Raw genomic sequence first — 16,531 nt, 5'->3', positions numbered from 1 at the left:
ATATATATATATATATATATATATATATATATATATAAATTATTATTATTATTATCAAGTATTCATTCAACCTTTATTTATACAGGTTAATCCCATTAAGCCTCAGGACTCATTTACAAGAGAGACCTGATCTTAACAAAGAATGATGACAACAATGGACATCATAAAGGATGCGTACAAATTTAATTAAAAAAAAATTTAACAAGCGAAAATAAAATGGTATTTAAAAAGGATCATTAAAAGGAAAAGTAGTGAGAAAACAGCTAGGTTGTAAGGTGGTGTAGAATACTAAAAAAACAGGAACATTATTATTGTTGTTGTAAGGAATATTAATCTGAAGGTATAAATCTCATTCTGACTAAGTAAAGTTATATTACTTTTGGTAAAAAGGTAGACAGGACTGTGGTTTGATTTTATGCTACAATGGTCTGCCATACAGGTCCATGCACGACTGCCGCAGCCGAGTGGCTGTTGCTGATTCACGCGCTGCCTCCCTCCCTCCGCAGCGTCACTCTATTTAAATCCCCCCGCGCCCCCGCCCCCTGCTGTTGTGGCTGTCGGCATCTTCACGTCGCGTGCGAGAAGTTTGTTGCTGCCGGACTTTCACCGTCGGACTCGGTGTTTTTTTTTTATTTTTCTTTTTTTTTAAACTCTCACTGACGTCCGGCCTGTTCTCCCTCATCATGACCACAGCAGAGATGCCTCGGAACAGCGGTGTAGTTGCGGTAAGTCGGAGGAAAGTGTGCGGGCGGTTAACTCTTCTCGACTCGTCGTCGTCTGAAAACAGCCCGGGGCTCCTCTGCGTCCATTCATCGTTGTCGTCGGTGTCTCGGCTCGTGTTTTGTCAAGTTATTTGCTCGTGGACGGCGGCGTTTGTTTCGTTAAACTTCTTATTCATCCTGGTGCTAGTTGGACTTTTTTTTTTTTTTTTTTTTTAACGCGTTCAGTCAAGCAGCTGGAGCGAGTGGGTTATTTTAGGCACGTTTCACCACCTGAAACAAATGACGGTGATTTAATGTTTCCCTGAGAAATGTTTGTCATATTTTCTGTGTTCAAAGGAGCTGCTCGTTTTTTCTATATTTAGCCGGAGTTAATCCTGTCTTATGTAATCAGAAACATGATTGTAAAGACTGGTGCTTTGTCTACCGCTGTTTTTATTTGTATGTGAAATTAAAAAAGTGTGAAGTTTACCACGTTTAAAGGCAAGTTTTCTCACTTCAGTGATGCAGCAAAATGTTCATGTTGCTCAAAATGTAGATTTGAGATATAAGGAGCCAAGACTTCATCAAAACCCTTTTATTCTGGATCATTTGAGTAATGGATCTTCAGGCTTTCAAGGTCTTTCAAAGTATTTTTGGACTTTAGTTCGTTTATTTTCAATCATCTGACAATGACTACATTTTGCACACGTGTGCTTAAGAACAAAAGGAGAACAATGGGGGGAGTTTAAACTTAAATACTATTGACAGCAGGTGAACAGTGGGTCTTTAAGATAGGAATAAACAAACAGACCAGACTGAGAGATTCATCAGCCATCAGTTGATGATCTACTGTATGACAGGTCTGTTACTCTTTAGGAATCATCTTGTTGGTGCTAAAGTGCTTTTGTGTTGGATTTAATAAAAGAAATGCAGACATTTTGACAGGTTTTTTTTTTTTTTTAAGTATCAAAGTGCCTAAAAGATCTGATTTTTGGTTTGTTGTGTTGCCACATGGTTCATCCCTTGAGTTTAGCCTTTTTTGCATATTTGAATGGTTTTGTAGATAAAAGTTGGTGGTTTTACACAAATATATACTCCTAATGGTCAGATGCAAGGATTAAAAATAAACTCAAAGTTCAAAGAAGAACTTTGAAAGACATTCAGAAAACCTGAGCATTGTTTTAAAAGATTTTGTCTTGCTGCTTGGAAGCAAAATATATATATATATAAAAAAAGTAACGACTCAAGACTTTAGCACAGTTCTCTCTGCTTTTATAGTTTATCCATTCTTGTCAGAGTCAGAGTTTCTTTATTGTCATTCGCACCTCATGTGGTACATGTGGTGGAGCGAAATTATGTACGCAGGGTCCCAGTTACATCCAACAATAAAATGTATAAGAAAAACAGTAATGACATCTAAGATATGAACTAAGAAAAACATCAACTAAATATACACTAAGCACTCATAACATAAAACGATGTTGTGAAACGATGACAGCAACTCATGAGGGGGGAAAACATCAGAATGAAAAAGCAATTTCAGATTATTTTTTTTAAAGTAATCACGTCTCTTATCTTCAGGTCCCAATCAAGAACATTGAGCGGGAGCTGATCTGCCCAATCTGTAAGGAGCTCTTCACCCACCCTCTCATCCTGCCCTGTCAGCACAGCATCTGCCACAAGTGTGTCAAAGAGCTGCTGATGCTCAACCACGAGGACTCGTTTGACGCTGGTTCCGAGTGCTCCCTGCCTGGCAGCCCCAGGTCCAGGGTGCCGTCCCCCTCCATGGAGAAGCTAGACAGGCTTGTGAGATCAGGTGGGTGTTGGGGTAAGATCATAAAAACAATTTGAATTTCCCTAAAGATGGAATCGGTGTGTTCTGTGCAGGAAGATGTTTGTTGTAGGCAGGTTAGCACATTTATTTTAAGTTAAAGTGAATGTGTGTTCAGAGATTAGTGGCAGTTGTCTGGGCCAACATTGATGGGTACTAATAATCAGACCTCATCAAATTAATCTGTCCGTACCGAAGGCTTCCATGAATGGGCAAAATGATTTTAGATCAGCTGTTCTGACTTCCTGTTGCATTATCTTCCTCTTACTTCCCTCAGCTTCAGCTTTCAGTTCTGCAGACTTCTCATTCAGTGGGTGTGAATCGCTTAAACCCGCTATCTACTTCTGCAGAACTGGACAAAATACTCCAGTTTGCAGACAAACTTGCAGGTTTTATTAGATTTACAAGGATGGTAGTGTTACTGAACAGAACCTCGTGAAGCGGCAAACAAATCTTCAGCCAATGCAAATGAATGGGTTTGAGTGAACAGGCTTTGAAAAGTTGGCTTGGCGGGGGAAAATAGGCCAAGTATTGTGTAAATGGGTATTAGTGGGGTGTGGACACTGCCCCTCCTCCCCATTCTTGTCCCAGATAAACAAGAACGAGCATAAGTGAAATGTAAAATAATTTTATCGCTCAGCTGCAACACTCAGTCAGCACTTCTTTTCACACCGTTTGCTTTCCTGGCACCATCAAGCAGAGAGCAGAGGAACTGGATGAGCTTTAGTTGTGTCAACATTCAGGGGAGGGGGGAAAAACACAAAACAACTTTTGACAAGATCTCTGAAGCTCTAATTACCGGCATCTGTGCTGTCTGCTCTAAACGGCCCCGGGGCATTGAACATCTCCTTCAGTCATTTTAGTTTATGATTTTGTATGGAAATGCTTTAGGAAAAAAAAAAGCTATAATTTTCAATCCACCTTTAAATCTGATTTACTGTCGTGTGCCACACGAGACAACATCACATCTGTAAGCTCATTTAAAGGATTTTAAAGGATTTTAAACAAAACTGCAGAGAGGTAGTGTTTTTACTGGGAAGGGGGTATCTAGATTAATTTAACAAAGTGTTTTAAGTTTACAGCTCAACTTGTGGTACTGCTGAGTTCAGGTTTGGGTGGGTCAAAGTTTAAAGTGTTAAACATTGTGCTGGGACTTTCAAGCAGCATTTCTGCCCCCGAGAGCTTTTACCATGGCTCAGGCCATTTTCATCTTATTTGCACTTCTGACCATTTTTCCTGGGAGGATCAGAGTTGTCTGACTTCCACGCTGTGTACTTAATCAAAGTTTGAATTTTTAAACAATTACTTTAGCTTCACAATGCATTCGACAGAAAATGAATGAATTGCTTTGAAATTATTAGCTTGGACAAGTAGCAGTGGAGACTAAACCCAAGTTAAAATTGTGAGATTTCACAAAATTTAATCTAGATCCTGTAATTTCTTCAGGCAGTTGTATAATTGAATAAAATGGTAGAATGGAACTGTTCTGGAGACGCCACATTGATTCAGCCAGCTGTAATTTCATTACGTTTTGCTTCCTAGAGACAGACTTTCTTGTGATCATTCAAAATGGTTTTCATTAATAGTTTGACAGTTTGTGGCTGTCACACAAATTAATATGTAATATTTATTAACTTTATTTTACTTCTGAATGTGTTTATGCCAGAATGATGTGGAGAAAATGTTTGTTCATGTAGCAAAATACGCACTTAAATTAAACATTTTAATATAAAAATGTGTTTTTGAAAATTAAGGTACTGAAGTTTGATTTTTTTCATTTTTTGGCTTGATCAGCCAAATGTATGCATTTTGGTTTCTATTGAACTGGATGCCGTGTTGACGTGAAAGAACATTAAGAATCTGATGCAAAATGCCAGAGGCACCAAAACTCCCTGGAGTACAGTTCAGTGTGAACAGCCTTTAGAGTTTTTCAGCTTTAGTATAAAAACCCTCTGAGTCTCTGCTCTCCAGCACAAACTCCTCATTCAGAGTTTGCTTGAATGAGTTCTTTCTTTACGGACAGAACTCCATCTGTTGATGCAGGAAATTACTGAAAACCTGCTTGTGAGAAACCAAAGCTCACGTCTTGCTGACAGAAGTAATCGTTGTAGCATAGTTTATATAATATCGGTTCTCCTTAAGTGCATTTTTAAAATCCTGGATATTGTGGAATTTACTTGGGGATTACTAAATGAAGTTATTCCTGTTTTTAGAAAGATTTAATCTGCAGATTAGAAATCTCAATCCCTGTGCATTGAGACATTTTTGGCAAACTTTTAATAATTAACACAAACTCCTGAGTGGAACAAGCGTGTTGTTCTGGTTCTTCTATAGAGAGATCAGATAACCTGTAGTCATAGAGATGCGACCTGCCGGGAAGGAATGAACGAGGGATTAGATGAAGGGAGAGAAAGAGAAGATTTAAGCCAACATTTATCAGTGTGTAGTTTGAATAAGCTTTGTTGTACTGGGAAGGAAAATGTGTACCAAGACTTTGTCTACATTCTTTCTCAGCTTTGTATTTTTTTCTAACTCATCACTCTTAATAAATTTAAAAAAGTGTAAATAAAATGTTAAGGAATATTTTGGTGTGTTGAAGAATTATGCGCAGCAGTTACATTAAATTAACATAATGGTTTAACTGGTGTGTATAGAAAATGCATAGTCATAGCGAGAACACTGTTGAGATCTAAACCAAATCCCCTTCACCTTTGATTTGCTATTCAAGCTTTTTGTTTAACTCTGTGGTTTATTAGGGTCAAATTTGAAACGTCTACCGGTACTTTAAAAATAAATAAATATCAGAGCAGAAGACTAAATTTGACTTTTTTTCAATGACTCAGAGCGACAGCCTGATAGCTGTTGTTAATTAATGTTTGTCAACACTACCGTTTGGTATCGATTGTCTTGAGCAGGTCTATTGGGGCGGCTGTGGCTGAGTGGTTAGAGCAGTCGTCCTCCAATGCAAGAGTTGGGGGTTTGAATCCACCAGCAGTCACATGCCAGTGTCCCTGGGCAAGACACTGAACCCCTCATAGCCTCTGATGTGTGTTCCATCGGTGTATGAATGTGATAAAGGTCTGATTAGTCTCTTTAGAATTATTTGTTCAATTGGCTTTGTAGAGATTTAGTAGAGTGCTGTATGAATGGGTAAATGAGGACACAGATTGTAGTGTAAAGTGCTTTGAGTATCTTGAAATAAGATAGAAAGGCGCTATACAAGTACAGTCTATTTACCATTTATTCCCCATTTAATTTTTTTTCCAATAAGAAAAAAAAAATTGAACTGTAATTAAAATTCTGATGGCGAACTGAAGAACAATGGTTGATTTTTGATAATGGGTTGAATTTTTGTTTGAAGTCTGAGCTGTCCTTTGGTTTACAACCAAGTTGAGTTGATGTGGGATGGAAAGTATTAAATGGTAAATGAACTGTACTTGTATTTTTTCTTATCAAGATGCTCAAAGCACTTTACAACACAATCTGTGTCCTCATTCACCCATTCATAAATCACTCTACTAGATCTCTACAAAGCTAATTGCACAAATAATTTTAAAGAGACTAATCAGAACTTTATCACATTCATACACTGATGGGACTCGCATCAGAGGCTATGGGTGTTCAGTGTCTTGCCCAGGGACACTTCGGCATGTGACTGCTGGTGGATTTGAACCCACAACCTTGCATTGGAGGACGACTGCTCTAACCACTCAGCCACAGCTGCCCCAAACAATATTTGACTGAAGCCCTCATGAATGCTGTTAAGTTGTTGCCTTTTGATTCAAACTTTAAAGCAAGAACATGTAAATGTTTAGTGGTATTTTAGAGTTGATGAGTGCAGAAATTTAAAACGCAAACCATATATCCACATGTTGTATAAAGGTTTATAATGTTTTTCTTTCTAAACACTTTTTCTTTTAAGTTGACTTTTTGTCTGCAGTGTAACGATGTTAACGGCTGGATTCACTCATCACCTCACTTGTATCGTTTCATTTTCTTTTCTTGTTGGTCTCATCTCACCTCTCTGTTCATTGCTTGCAGCCACAGTGCGAAGGCCGTGTGGAAGTCGAGGTAGACGCGGGCTCCGTGTTTTGAATAGCTATAGTAGTGAGTACAGTGTTACTATAGAAACCCCTGTGAAACCCTAGTTTGGTTCTACCTTTTTTCCTGCAAACTCTGCATCAACTCTTGCTACACAACCAACAAGTTTAAAATGAATGTAAAGGATCCTGACGATAAAGTAGGTGAGGGGGACAGAATTTGCCATCCTCCACCACCCTCCCCTAGCCAGATTGTCTTGTATGGATATTATTTTTGTGAATAAATTCTGAAGACCGGCTGCAGTGAGTCGAGTAATAAACATAGTAAATTAAGCCTTTATCAAAAGGAGATTCCCTAACTCCCATGTTGCAGCGTTTTTCAAATAGCCTAAATTTGACAAAGATCTAAAAAAACCTCCTGAATTTCGGTTATTGGTTTTTGTGCCACTCTAAGATTATCAGTGGCCTCACTTTGGCCACCACAATGAAAATGCTCTGGAGGCGCCTCTGAAACTGGATTCAATTGGAACATTAAATTTAGGACTCTAAAAAAAAAAAGTCCTTTGAGCATAAAAGTAGTTTTCTCAAAGAAAGTCTTGCTGAATACAAGCGTTTCTTGTTGCCCACTGCTAAAAGAATACAAAGAACCAAAATTGGTGTGGAAGTTCCCGGGGAGCTGAACTGAAACAGGAATGTGTTCTGTGCAGTTCACTTGTTAAACCTTTTTATTAACTTTATAAATCATGGTGGCAAGTAGAGCAGTTTTATAGACTGATAACTGTAGGGCCCAGTTGTTTCGACGTTAAACACACGCAGCAGAAAAGTCTTTAATATGTTGGGGCTTGCAAGGGTTTACAAGTGTGTTGTACACTAGAATTTGTTTGCCTTTATGCCACTAAACCTAAAATCATTTTGTTTGGGGGGGGTGGGGGGAATAAAGCAATTTTTAGAAGCGCATTTTATTCCTTTTTAGTCTACTTTTTAAATATTGTGTGCATACTTTTTAAATATTGTGTGCATAATAATTTAGGAAGGTTCAAATGAATGAAGCCAGTCTGCACACAGATGACTGATTCAGGCAGTATTTGACTGATCTTAAGATGTATAGTGCGATTTTCTGCTTTTGTTAAATTGCACAAAATATTTACCTAAACTTTAATGATGATCAAGTTCTTTTCAGTGCTAAAGCAGTTTGCAAGATTTTATTTCCAACGTTTTGTTTAAAACTCTGGGAAATTGCTCTTGTTCAGCTGTTAATGCACCAGAATCTTCAAACCCTTTGGCTTGTAAAATGACATTCATGAAAAACTGAACAAAAACGCAGATATTCATGGGAAATTAAAGTCTCTCTGCTTTGTTATTATTATTATTGTTATTATTGTTATTATTGTTATTATTGTTATTATTGTTATTATTGTTATTATTGTTATTATTATTGTTATTATTGTTATTATTGTTATTATTGTTGTTATTATTGTTATTATTGTTATTATTTATTATTATTTATTATTATTATTTATTTTTACAAATGTTTAACCAAACATGTCAAGATAAATATTAATGCAGTGATCTTGCATTTTAAGAAAATCTTTGTGTCCAAGACGTGCCTAAAGGCATGACAGTGGAACAAACTTGAGCTCTGCAGCGTTTTATCTTAAATTTTTTGTTTAGCCGTCCGCTCTACAACAGATCCATAAAATAATAAACGCACAAACGCATTGCTGCAGTCATTCCCTGCATGCAGCTTGTTGACTCAGATTCTCTGTCCTGACTAAGAACCCAATTCAGTTCATGCAAGAGATTTTCTGCACCAATTTGTTGTGCTAAACAAACAAAAAAAATCCCTATTCTTAACTGGTTTAAAAATCAGGAGACTCGCTAAAACAAGATGTCACCCTCATCACCACCATCAGATAAGAATCCATTATCAGTTAAAATAATGCAGGATAAGTAATTGTTTTAAAAGGGGCAGGAGTTCAGTTTATTCCAGCTTTCCATCTTTTCGTGAACTTTTCCTTCACTTTCCTTATTTCACCCAGCATGCCCATGGCTCAGCACATCGTGTAGTTTGTTTGCTGATGTGTCACAGCTTTTCCTTCAGCTGCACCTTTTTTTTTTTTTTTTTTTTTCAGAAGTGCTGTTCAAAGTGGTCTTGTTTGGTTTACCAGAGGAGTGTTTGATTTAATTTTCAGGTCCTCGGAAACGAAGTGGAAATACTGGCTCACAAACTGAGATAAATCCAGCACTCCTCGCTTCCCCTGTCCCCCAAAAACGTGAAGCAACATTTTAAAATTTTTGTGTGAAGTGACTTTTTTTTAGCTTGCTGGCTTTAAGTGTGTCAAATGTGCTAAGAGCTGTCTGTGACGTGATCTCGTGGTCAAGTTGCTTTTTGTTTCCACGTCCATGTTGCTGTGTTGCCTTGTTCTGATGCTGCCGCATCAGTAACAAGATCTGTGTGGAAATCTCTTGAAAACCATTTCGCTTCAAGAGAAATGTCATTTGAGAAGTGTTGAAGCATTGAAATAACCATTTGCTGTCTTTCATTTGCTTAATTTCTTTTTCACTTTAGTTGATTGCTTTAGTTGATATTATTTTTCCATTTATATTCTGATTTATGTTTTTGTCTAGATCATTGTTTGTACTTAAGATTTCACTCCTTGTAAATGTTGAATAAATTAAACTACATTTTTCTAAAAGCTCAAAGGATGCCATCTCCATGACTATCCTGCACCTCATCACTCCTCACTACTGTCCAGTACCAGTATTCTTGTATGTTTTCTCCTTCTGTACTTTTTCCCCTGAATGACAATGGCTCCTTGCATTGCCTGCAGTGAGGGTTTGGCTCCATACACCCATTCCTCTGTTTGAGCAGTTGTCATTGTGGAAATAAAGCACAAAGGGAAACTTGCTGAGGTCCTGTTTGTGAAGACATTTTTGCCTTTTTAACTTGGCAAGTCACTACTGGTGATGTAACTTGCCCCAGAATTTTACACAAAAGAGATTGAATCAAAGGCCCCACTTTGACTCTCTTGGAAACCATTTTCTCTCTTCAGTTTGACTAAATTGTTGCTTTCATGTCCAAATGGGGCCTCAGACAAGACTGGAAACATGATGACCCGAGGATATGAATCTTTACTTCAGATGAACTTTACTCACTCGTGATCTTTTGCCCTCCTTTAGGTTCCATTTCATCTCCAGGGTGGCGCAGGGGGTCTGTGACTCCCCGTATCACCACCATCCCATGCCCAGGCTGCCAGCATGACATTGATCTGGGCGAACGCGGCATTAGCATGTTGTTCCGCAACGTCACCCTGGAGAGCATAGTTGAGCGCTACAGGCAGGCTGCCCGTGCCGCCGTCGCAATCATGTGCAACATCTGCAAACCTCCACAGCAGCAGGAGGCGACCAAGAGCTGCATGGACTGCAAGGCTAGCTACTGTAACGAGTGCTTCAAACTGCACCACCCCTGGGGCACGCCCAAAGCCCAGCACGAGTATGTGGGTCCCACCACAAATTTTAGGCCCAAGGCAAGTAGCAGTTAGTTATGAAATATATTTTTCTGTTTATTTCCTAGAAGGCTCAAAATGTTTATTTCTTTGAAATTCATTATTTTGATTGGTAACTGAATTTTTTTTCATTTAGCCTTTATTTATCCAGGTAGTCTCATTGAGCCACGAGAACTCATTTTCAAGAGAGACCCGTTTAGGGAGCAGATGTTGGTTAAGTGCCTTGCTCATGGGCCCAGAGTGGGGTGAATGAGGGTGGGGGCAGGTGTGGGTGCTTCACCTACCCCACCCACATTTTTGATATTGTCTGTACCGGGGCTTGAACCGGCAATCTTCCGATCACAGACCCACCTTCTCTAACCTCTGCGCCACCACTCCCTAATATAAAAATAAATAAATTAATAAAACTGATTTGCAGTTTAAGCATCATAAAGCACGTGTGTGTGTGTGTTTTACATTTTTGTAAAGTCTTTGTTTACCTCACTACAGACATATTTGACTTCTTGGCATTAAAAATGTTACTATTTAATAGTTGTTGCACAGAACTTCCTGCTTCTGTAAAGCTAAAGTCATCTTCCTGTTTCACTCATCTAATTTTTATCCCATGTTGAGTTAAACCGACATGCAGTGATCTGTGTTGTTAAACACTACAGCTGAATGTGTCTGCATTTTTTTAGTCTATTTTTACCTCCTTGTCCTGTAGATGATGTAGCTTGTGTAACTATAGTCTGCAGCTGTGTTCAGCACTTGTAAGGACATATTTCTCTGCAGATAATGAAGTGTGTGTTGTCCCAAATGTTTCAGGTGCTCATGTGTCCAGAGCATGAGATGGAGAAGGTGAACATGTACTGTGAAGTCTGCAAACGACCAGTGTGCCACTTATGCAAGCTGGGGGGGTCCCACGCCAACCACAAAGTCACTTCGATGAGCAGCGCTTACAAGATCCTAAAGGTAACGGACTTTGTGGCTCTTTGAGAAAAGATGAGTTGATAAATGGTTCAGGTATCAGCTGAAACTGAATATACTTAAAAGTGGTTTTATCTCAAGTGGTTGGGTGCATTGGAGTGCAACACAATACAGTCTTATGATAAAGTTTAATCTAAGCATGCATACAATGCCACAGTTTAGTGTCTTAAAGTTGTCATGGTTTGGGAAGGTGCAACAGGTCTGGAACTTTGAAGTATTGATATTTTAAGACTAATGCCTCAAGTCGAGTACAGTAACTTGTGTTCGAGTCATTGTCACAAGATCAGACAAAAGTTGTAACATTTTTTAAATTTATTTAAACCGATTCGAGGCATTTGATGTGAAAGAGGTTTGAGGGAAATGAAAATCATTTAATTCCGTTTCAGCTCGGTTTATTTAAATAACACCAAGTCACAACAGAAGCCGTCTCAGGGCACTGTACAAAAACATTCATACATTAAAAAAAAAGAAAAAAAATCCAATTAATTTTTTTATATCTAAGAAAGCCAGCAGATTGTGTTGAATCTTCACTTTTTCAGTCTCCAATTGTGAGCAAGCACACTGGCAACAGTGGAAAGGAAAAGGCTCCTTTTTAACAGGAAGATCCCTCCAGCAGAACCAAGCTCAGGACGAGTGGCCGTCTGCTCAACCAGCTGGCTGGGTTTGAGATGACAGGAAGGAGGAACAAACAAACAAACACAGAGTGACAGGTCCAGGTGTACTTTTTTTATTGGAGAAAAGACAAACTAAAAAAAACCCTGAGGATGGAAATGATTACAAATAAAAACAAGTAGAGAAAGTAAAGACGGCAGCTGAATGAGGAAATGTGGTCAGTTTGTCCTCCAGCAGTCTCAGCCTATAGCACCATAACTAAGGGATAGCTCTGGAAACTCAAGCCAACACTAACTATAGGATTTATTAAAGAAAGACTTGAGCCAAATCTTAAAACTGGACAATGTGTCAGCCACAGACAGAAACTGGGAGTTGGTTCCACAAGAGAGGAGCCTGATAACTGAAAGATCTTCCTCCCATTCTGCTTTTGTAAACTCTAGGAACCATGAGTAAACCTGCATTCTGAGAGTGAAGTGCTCTGTTAGGAAAATATGGAACAATAAGATCTTTTTAATGTAAGATGGAGCTAGGTTGTTGAGAGCTTTGTAGGTTAGCAGTAAGATTTTGAATTCTATTCTGGACTTGACAAGGAGCCAATGGAGAGAAGATAAAACTGGAGAGAGATGATTTCTCCTACTAACTCTCATTAAAACTCTGGCAGCAGCATTTTGGATCAGCTCAAGAATTTAAAAAAAAAAATTTTGGACACTCTGATAATCAACAATTGCAATAGTCTAGTCTAGACGTGACAAATGCATGGACCAAAATTTCATGGCAAGTATTTAGTTGTCCTCTACCATGGGCTGCCTGGTCCTTGGATACATTTTCTCCTGTTGTAAAATTGATACTGGACCTGTATCTATGTGCCAGACTGTATCTCTTTGGAAACTGAAACCTGGGTTGCTTAAGGTGCGTGTGTGGCCATCAGAGTTTTGCTGCCCTGCTTTAATTTTTAATCCGTTTGAATGTTTTGTTTAGGTACAGAGACACACAGAGGTAATCTATGACACAAGGCAACATAAAGAAGATATCTTGAACCTTAAAGAGGGCTACTCTAAAATAAAGTTTATTGAACAGCATCTAAATCTTATTAACTTCGTCCAGGCCAAGGGTTTGTGAGCTGAATCAACAAGTCAAAGCAGAAGTGAATTTCAGCTCTCGTCTGTGTGAATACAAACATGCTGCGTAATATTTAATGAGACCATTTGTTTCCCATCATTTGTGCATTCATTGTAGCATCAGTTTTGGTGCAGAGTGTATCAGATGTCCTGAGTGGTCCGGAAAACCTTTGCCGATGCAGCGATGGGTCAGGTTTCAGTTGTCCTGTTGTTTGTGGCATGTTTTCATTAATCAAGAACTACTAGCTGCTGTTTCGAATGATGTGAAATGTGAGGGAAGCCTGTTTAGACCAGGTGATTTTTAAATGTGAAAGCGAATGGAACCACGTCACTCCTCTTAATTCCTTAAGTATGCCAAATTTAAACACTTGGATGTTTAGAACGAACGCTATTTGAAAGCACAAAACTATTAAAATAACCTTTAAAACTCTGTTTGCTGTAAATTCCTTTGTCTCCATCCTCAGGAGAAGCTGGCAAAGAGTATCCATTACCTCATCAGCAAAGAAGACCGGGTCAGGACTCAGATTACCGAGCTCGAACAGCTGATCAATCAGACTGAGGTGAGGATGCTGACTCACGCTGGTTCATCTCAAAGTAAACATCCTGAAAGTTTTGGATCTTTGACCCAAATGAGCCTCAGGTTCTCCCTCGTATTGTATTTTAAGATTTCCCATCAATGAAATTGATCTTTTTCTTTGTCACTTTTAAACTCTTCTATTTTAAATGTGTCCCTTTTTTGTATCCCATTCATTCTTCACTCTTTTTTTAAATGTGAAACAATATATGAATTCTTGGAAGATGTCAGTCTTTACCTTGTGTAGATAAAAAGATTTGTCACCCCAAGAAACTGCCTCTGAAAATAGTTCACTTCTATTGTGCAGCGTGATTATGATGAACATGTGCTTAAAAACCTGTTCATGAGGCTATTTTTATTTGTTTTGTAAAAAAAAATGAAAATGGAAGTATTACTTTCTGAAAACCGGTCAGTGTGGCAACACAATGAAGCGTTCTGGGTATGAATTTACAAAAAGGCCTGCAAACCACACAAACTTATAAATGCAGGGTTTAGCTATTTTCTTACACCGGTGTTTCAGCTTCAAAGCCTTTTCTCCTCTTCACTTTTGAAGTTGCACCTGAATACAAGAATGATCAAAGTGTGTCTAAGTGGTTATGAAAGCAGTTTGGTATGCTCTGTAGTTTTTAAACGAACAATAGCTGTTCTCCGTTTCACCTGTAACTGTGCAATAAACCTTGATGCTTTTGTCTTGAAGAGCATTGGTTACAAAAAAGGGTTGGTTTGATCCTTTAAATTGCCGCAAATGCAACATAAAGACTTAAATTAACACAACTATCAAAATAATTGAATGGTAAATCCTGAGTTGCACAGTGATGTTTACTCGTCCATTTCATGAGTTTTCAGTGTTCTTCTGATAAGTCATTGTGTTAACGCTTAAAAAATATTTTTTTCTTAAGTCAAGAACTTTTAGGGAGAAATGTACTCATTTGATTTAATTGTACTCTTAAAGGAAAATGGGCAGCTAGCAGAGCGTCAGGCCAACGAGCACTTTGAGCGTCTGTTTGAGACTCTTCAAGAAAGAAAATCAGAGATGCTGAAGTCCATTGAACAATCTCGTAACAGACGCCTGGATCAACTGAAAACCCAGGTACAAAATGCCAAACCTCTTATTTCTGTACGTGGCCCTTTTTATGTTGCTGCTTCATTATGTTCTTAGTTGATATAAAACTAGATCACATTATAATGTCTTCTTTTCAAACATAAAATAACAGGCATTGTTTCCCCTCGATGTTATTGGCATGCCATGCCAATAATTGGAATTGTACTGATTTTAAATGTTTCCTAGATGGACGAGTACCAGGGTATGCTGGAGAACAGCGGGCTGGTTGGTTATGCTCAGGAGGTGCTGAAAGAGACAGATCAGTCCTGTTTTGTACAAACTGCAAAACAGCTTCATGTCAGGTTTGCAGCAGATCATTCATCTTCCTAATTATGTTTGCCACAAAGTGCTGTTTTATCTATGGATTACTTGTACACAGTGGTGTAGTCTACATTTTTTTTTTTGTGGGTATACTGTGCTTAGAAACTAATGTACACTGATTAATACAATGTAATCCTCAATTTATTTTGATTTTTAAGTATATTGAACATTTCCAAATTTCTCTGCTTATATTTGAATGAATGAACAAACTTTGTACAACAGTTGGCTTTGTATTAAAACCATGTTATAGAATTTATAAAACGGTATTAAAGCAAAACATGTTCAAGTATTAAATAGTAAGTACAGAATTCAGTGTTTCGCCTAGTTAACTTGCCATGGCGGGGTGCTCATCTCATCCATGATTTTTGTTGCCGGGGGGGATGGACACATGTCTGAGTGTAGCAGTTTTTGGGTGGGGGCGTTCAGCTTGAGGGAAGAAGCAACGCGAGTGCTGCCTTTAGTTTTTTTTAGCTAGAGAGCCTGTATTTCGCGTCACTAGCTTAGTGCTATGTCAGTGCCTGGTGGGGGGGCCAAGTTCGGTTTGGTAGGCGGGGTGTTCAGTTCTGTTGACGGGGTGGGGCACCCCGCTTGTATAATGGTAGGGGAAATACTGGAATTATACATTAATTCGCTTGATAAGCGAATCTAGTAAACAAACGCTGCATATGGATAGATCAGCGTTTCCCCTACCATTATACAAGCAGGGCGCCCCGTCAACAGAATAGAGCGCCCGGTCTACCGAACCCCACCCCCAACCACCTGTTGGCACTGACGTAACACTAAACTAGTGGCTCGCCATGCAGGTGCACTAGCTAAAAGGCTAAAGGCAGCCTCTTCCTTCATGTTGAACCCTCACGCTGAACGCACCCCCGCCACTCAAACTGTTGGTACAAACAGCGCACGGCTCAGATGTGCGTCCGTCCGTCCCGCCCCCCCCCCCCCCCCCCAAAACAAAAACTGCGGCCGAGATGAGCGCCCCGCCATGGCAAGTTATCTAGGGGAAACACTGTAGATTGTTACAGAAGCATTTAACTGCTGTTTAACATATCAATGACTCATGCCTAATTATATTTCTTGTATCATTTGACACTTTTTGAGTGGCTATACTGAAATTCTTGGGCTTTTCTAGTGGGTATACTCCGTATGCTTGCATATCGCATAGACCACACCACTGCTTGTACATAATGTTAAAAGGCAAGACTTTCAGTCTGCATATTGAACGGCTTAAAAACAAAAATGTGTACTTTTTTTTTTTTGTCCCTGTACATGTTGAGGGTCAATGTTCAATCATGACTGTCTGCAGGACCTAATATTCTAGATGTTGGAAATCATTTAGGTTTCATTTAAGAAAAACTTGCAGTTTTGTCTGTCTATATACAACACAATAGCACCATACAACATGGCTGGTCTCACCACTGTCTTGTAAACTTTTCCTTTCATCTTTGCTGACATCCTTTTGTCACAAATAACTCCTGAAACAATTTTACATCCACTCCATCCTGCCTGGACTTTCTTTTTCACTTCTTTACTACACTCCCCATTTTCCTGGACAGTGGACCCCAAGTGGTGCACCTTTGTGACCTCTGCTCCTTGTAGCCTCACTGTTCCACCTCCTCCCTCTCATTCACACACATGTACTCTGTCTTACTACAGCTGACTTTCATTCCTCCTCTTTCAAGTTCATACCTCCACCTCTCTAAGTTCTCTTCCACCTGTTCTCACCACAGATCACAATGTCATCTGCAAACATCATAGTCCAC

General features: G+C 39.0%; 1 protein-coding gene across 2 annotated transcripts in view; it reads left to right on the top strand.

Moving 5' to 3' along the window:
• Window positions 1-16,531, top strand: part of trim36 (tripartite motif containing 36) — a 31,217-nt gene that overhangs the window by 5,415 nt on the left and 9,271 nt on the right. Inside the window, exons 2-9 of one of the 2 annotated variants that reach the window (XM_037681005.1) lie at window positions 699-725; window positions 2,283-2,517; window positions 8,765-8,845; window positions 9,753-10,099; window positions 10,883-11,029; window positions 13,239-13,334; window positions 14,301-14,438; window positions 14,637-14,752. In XM_037681005.1, coding sequence (XP_037536933.1) covers window positions 699-725; window positions 2,283-2,517; window positions 8,765-8,845; window positions 9,753-10,099; window positions 10,883-11,029; window positions 13,239-13,334; window positions 14,301-14,438; window positions 14,637-14,752 — 1,187 coding nt within the window. The remainder of the gene's footprint in view (window positions 1-698; window positions 726-2,282; window positions 2,518-8,764; window positions 8,846-9,752; window positions 10,100-10,882; window positions 11,030-13,238; window positions 13,335-14,300; window positions 14,439-14,636; window positions 14,753-16,531) is intronic. The other variant, XM_037681006.1, reaches the window with a different exon arrangement.

The sequence above is a fragment of the Nematolebias whitei genome, chromosome 8 (genome assembly GCF_014905685.2).
Source record: "Nematolebias whitei isolate Nwh7 chromosome 8, NemWhi1, whole genome shotgun sequence".
Taxonomy (NCBI): Eukaryota; Metazoa; Chordata; class Actinopteri; order Cyprinodontiformes; family Rivulidae; genus Nematolebias; species Nematolebias whitei.
Note: the sequence above shows the minus strand (reverse complement) of the source record. Positions and strands in the feature narration are given on the sequence as shown.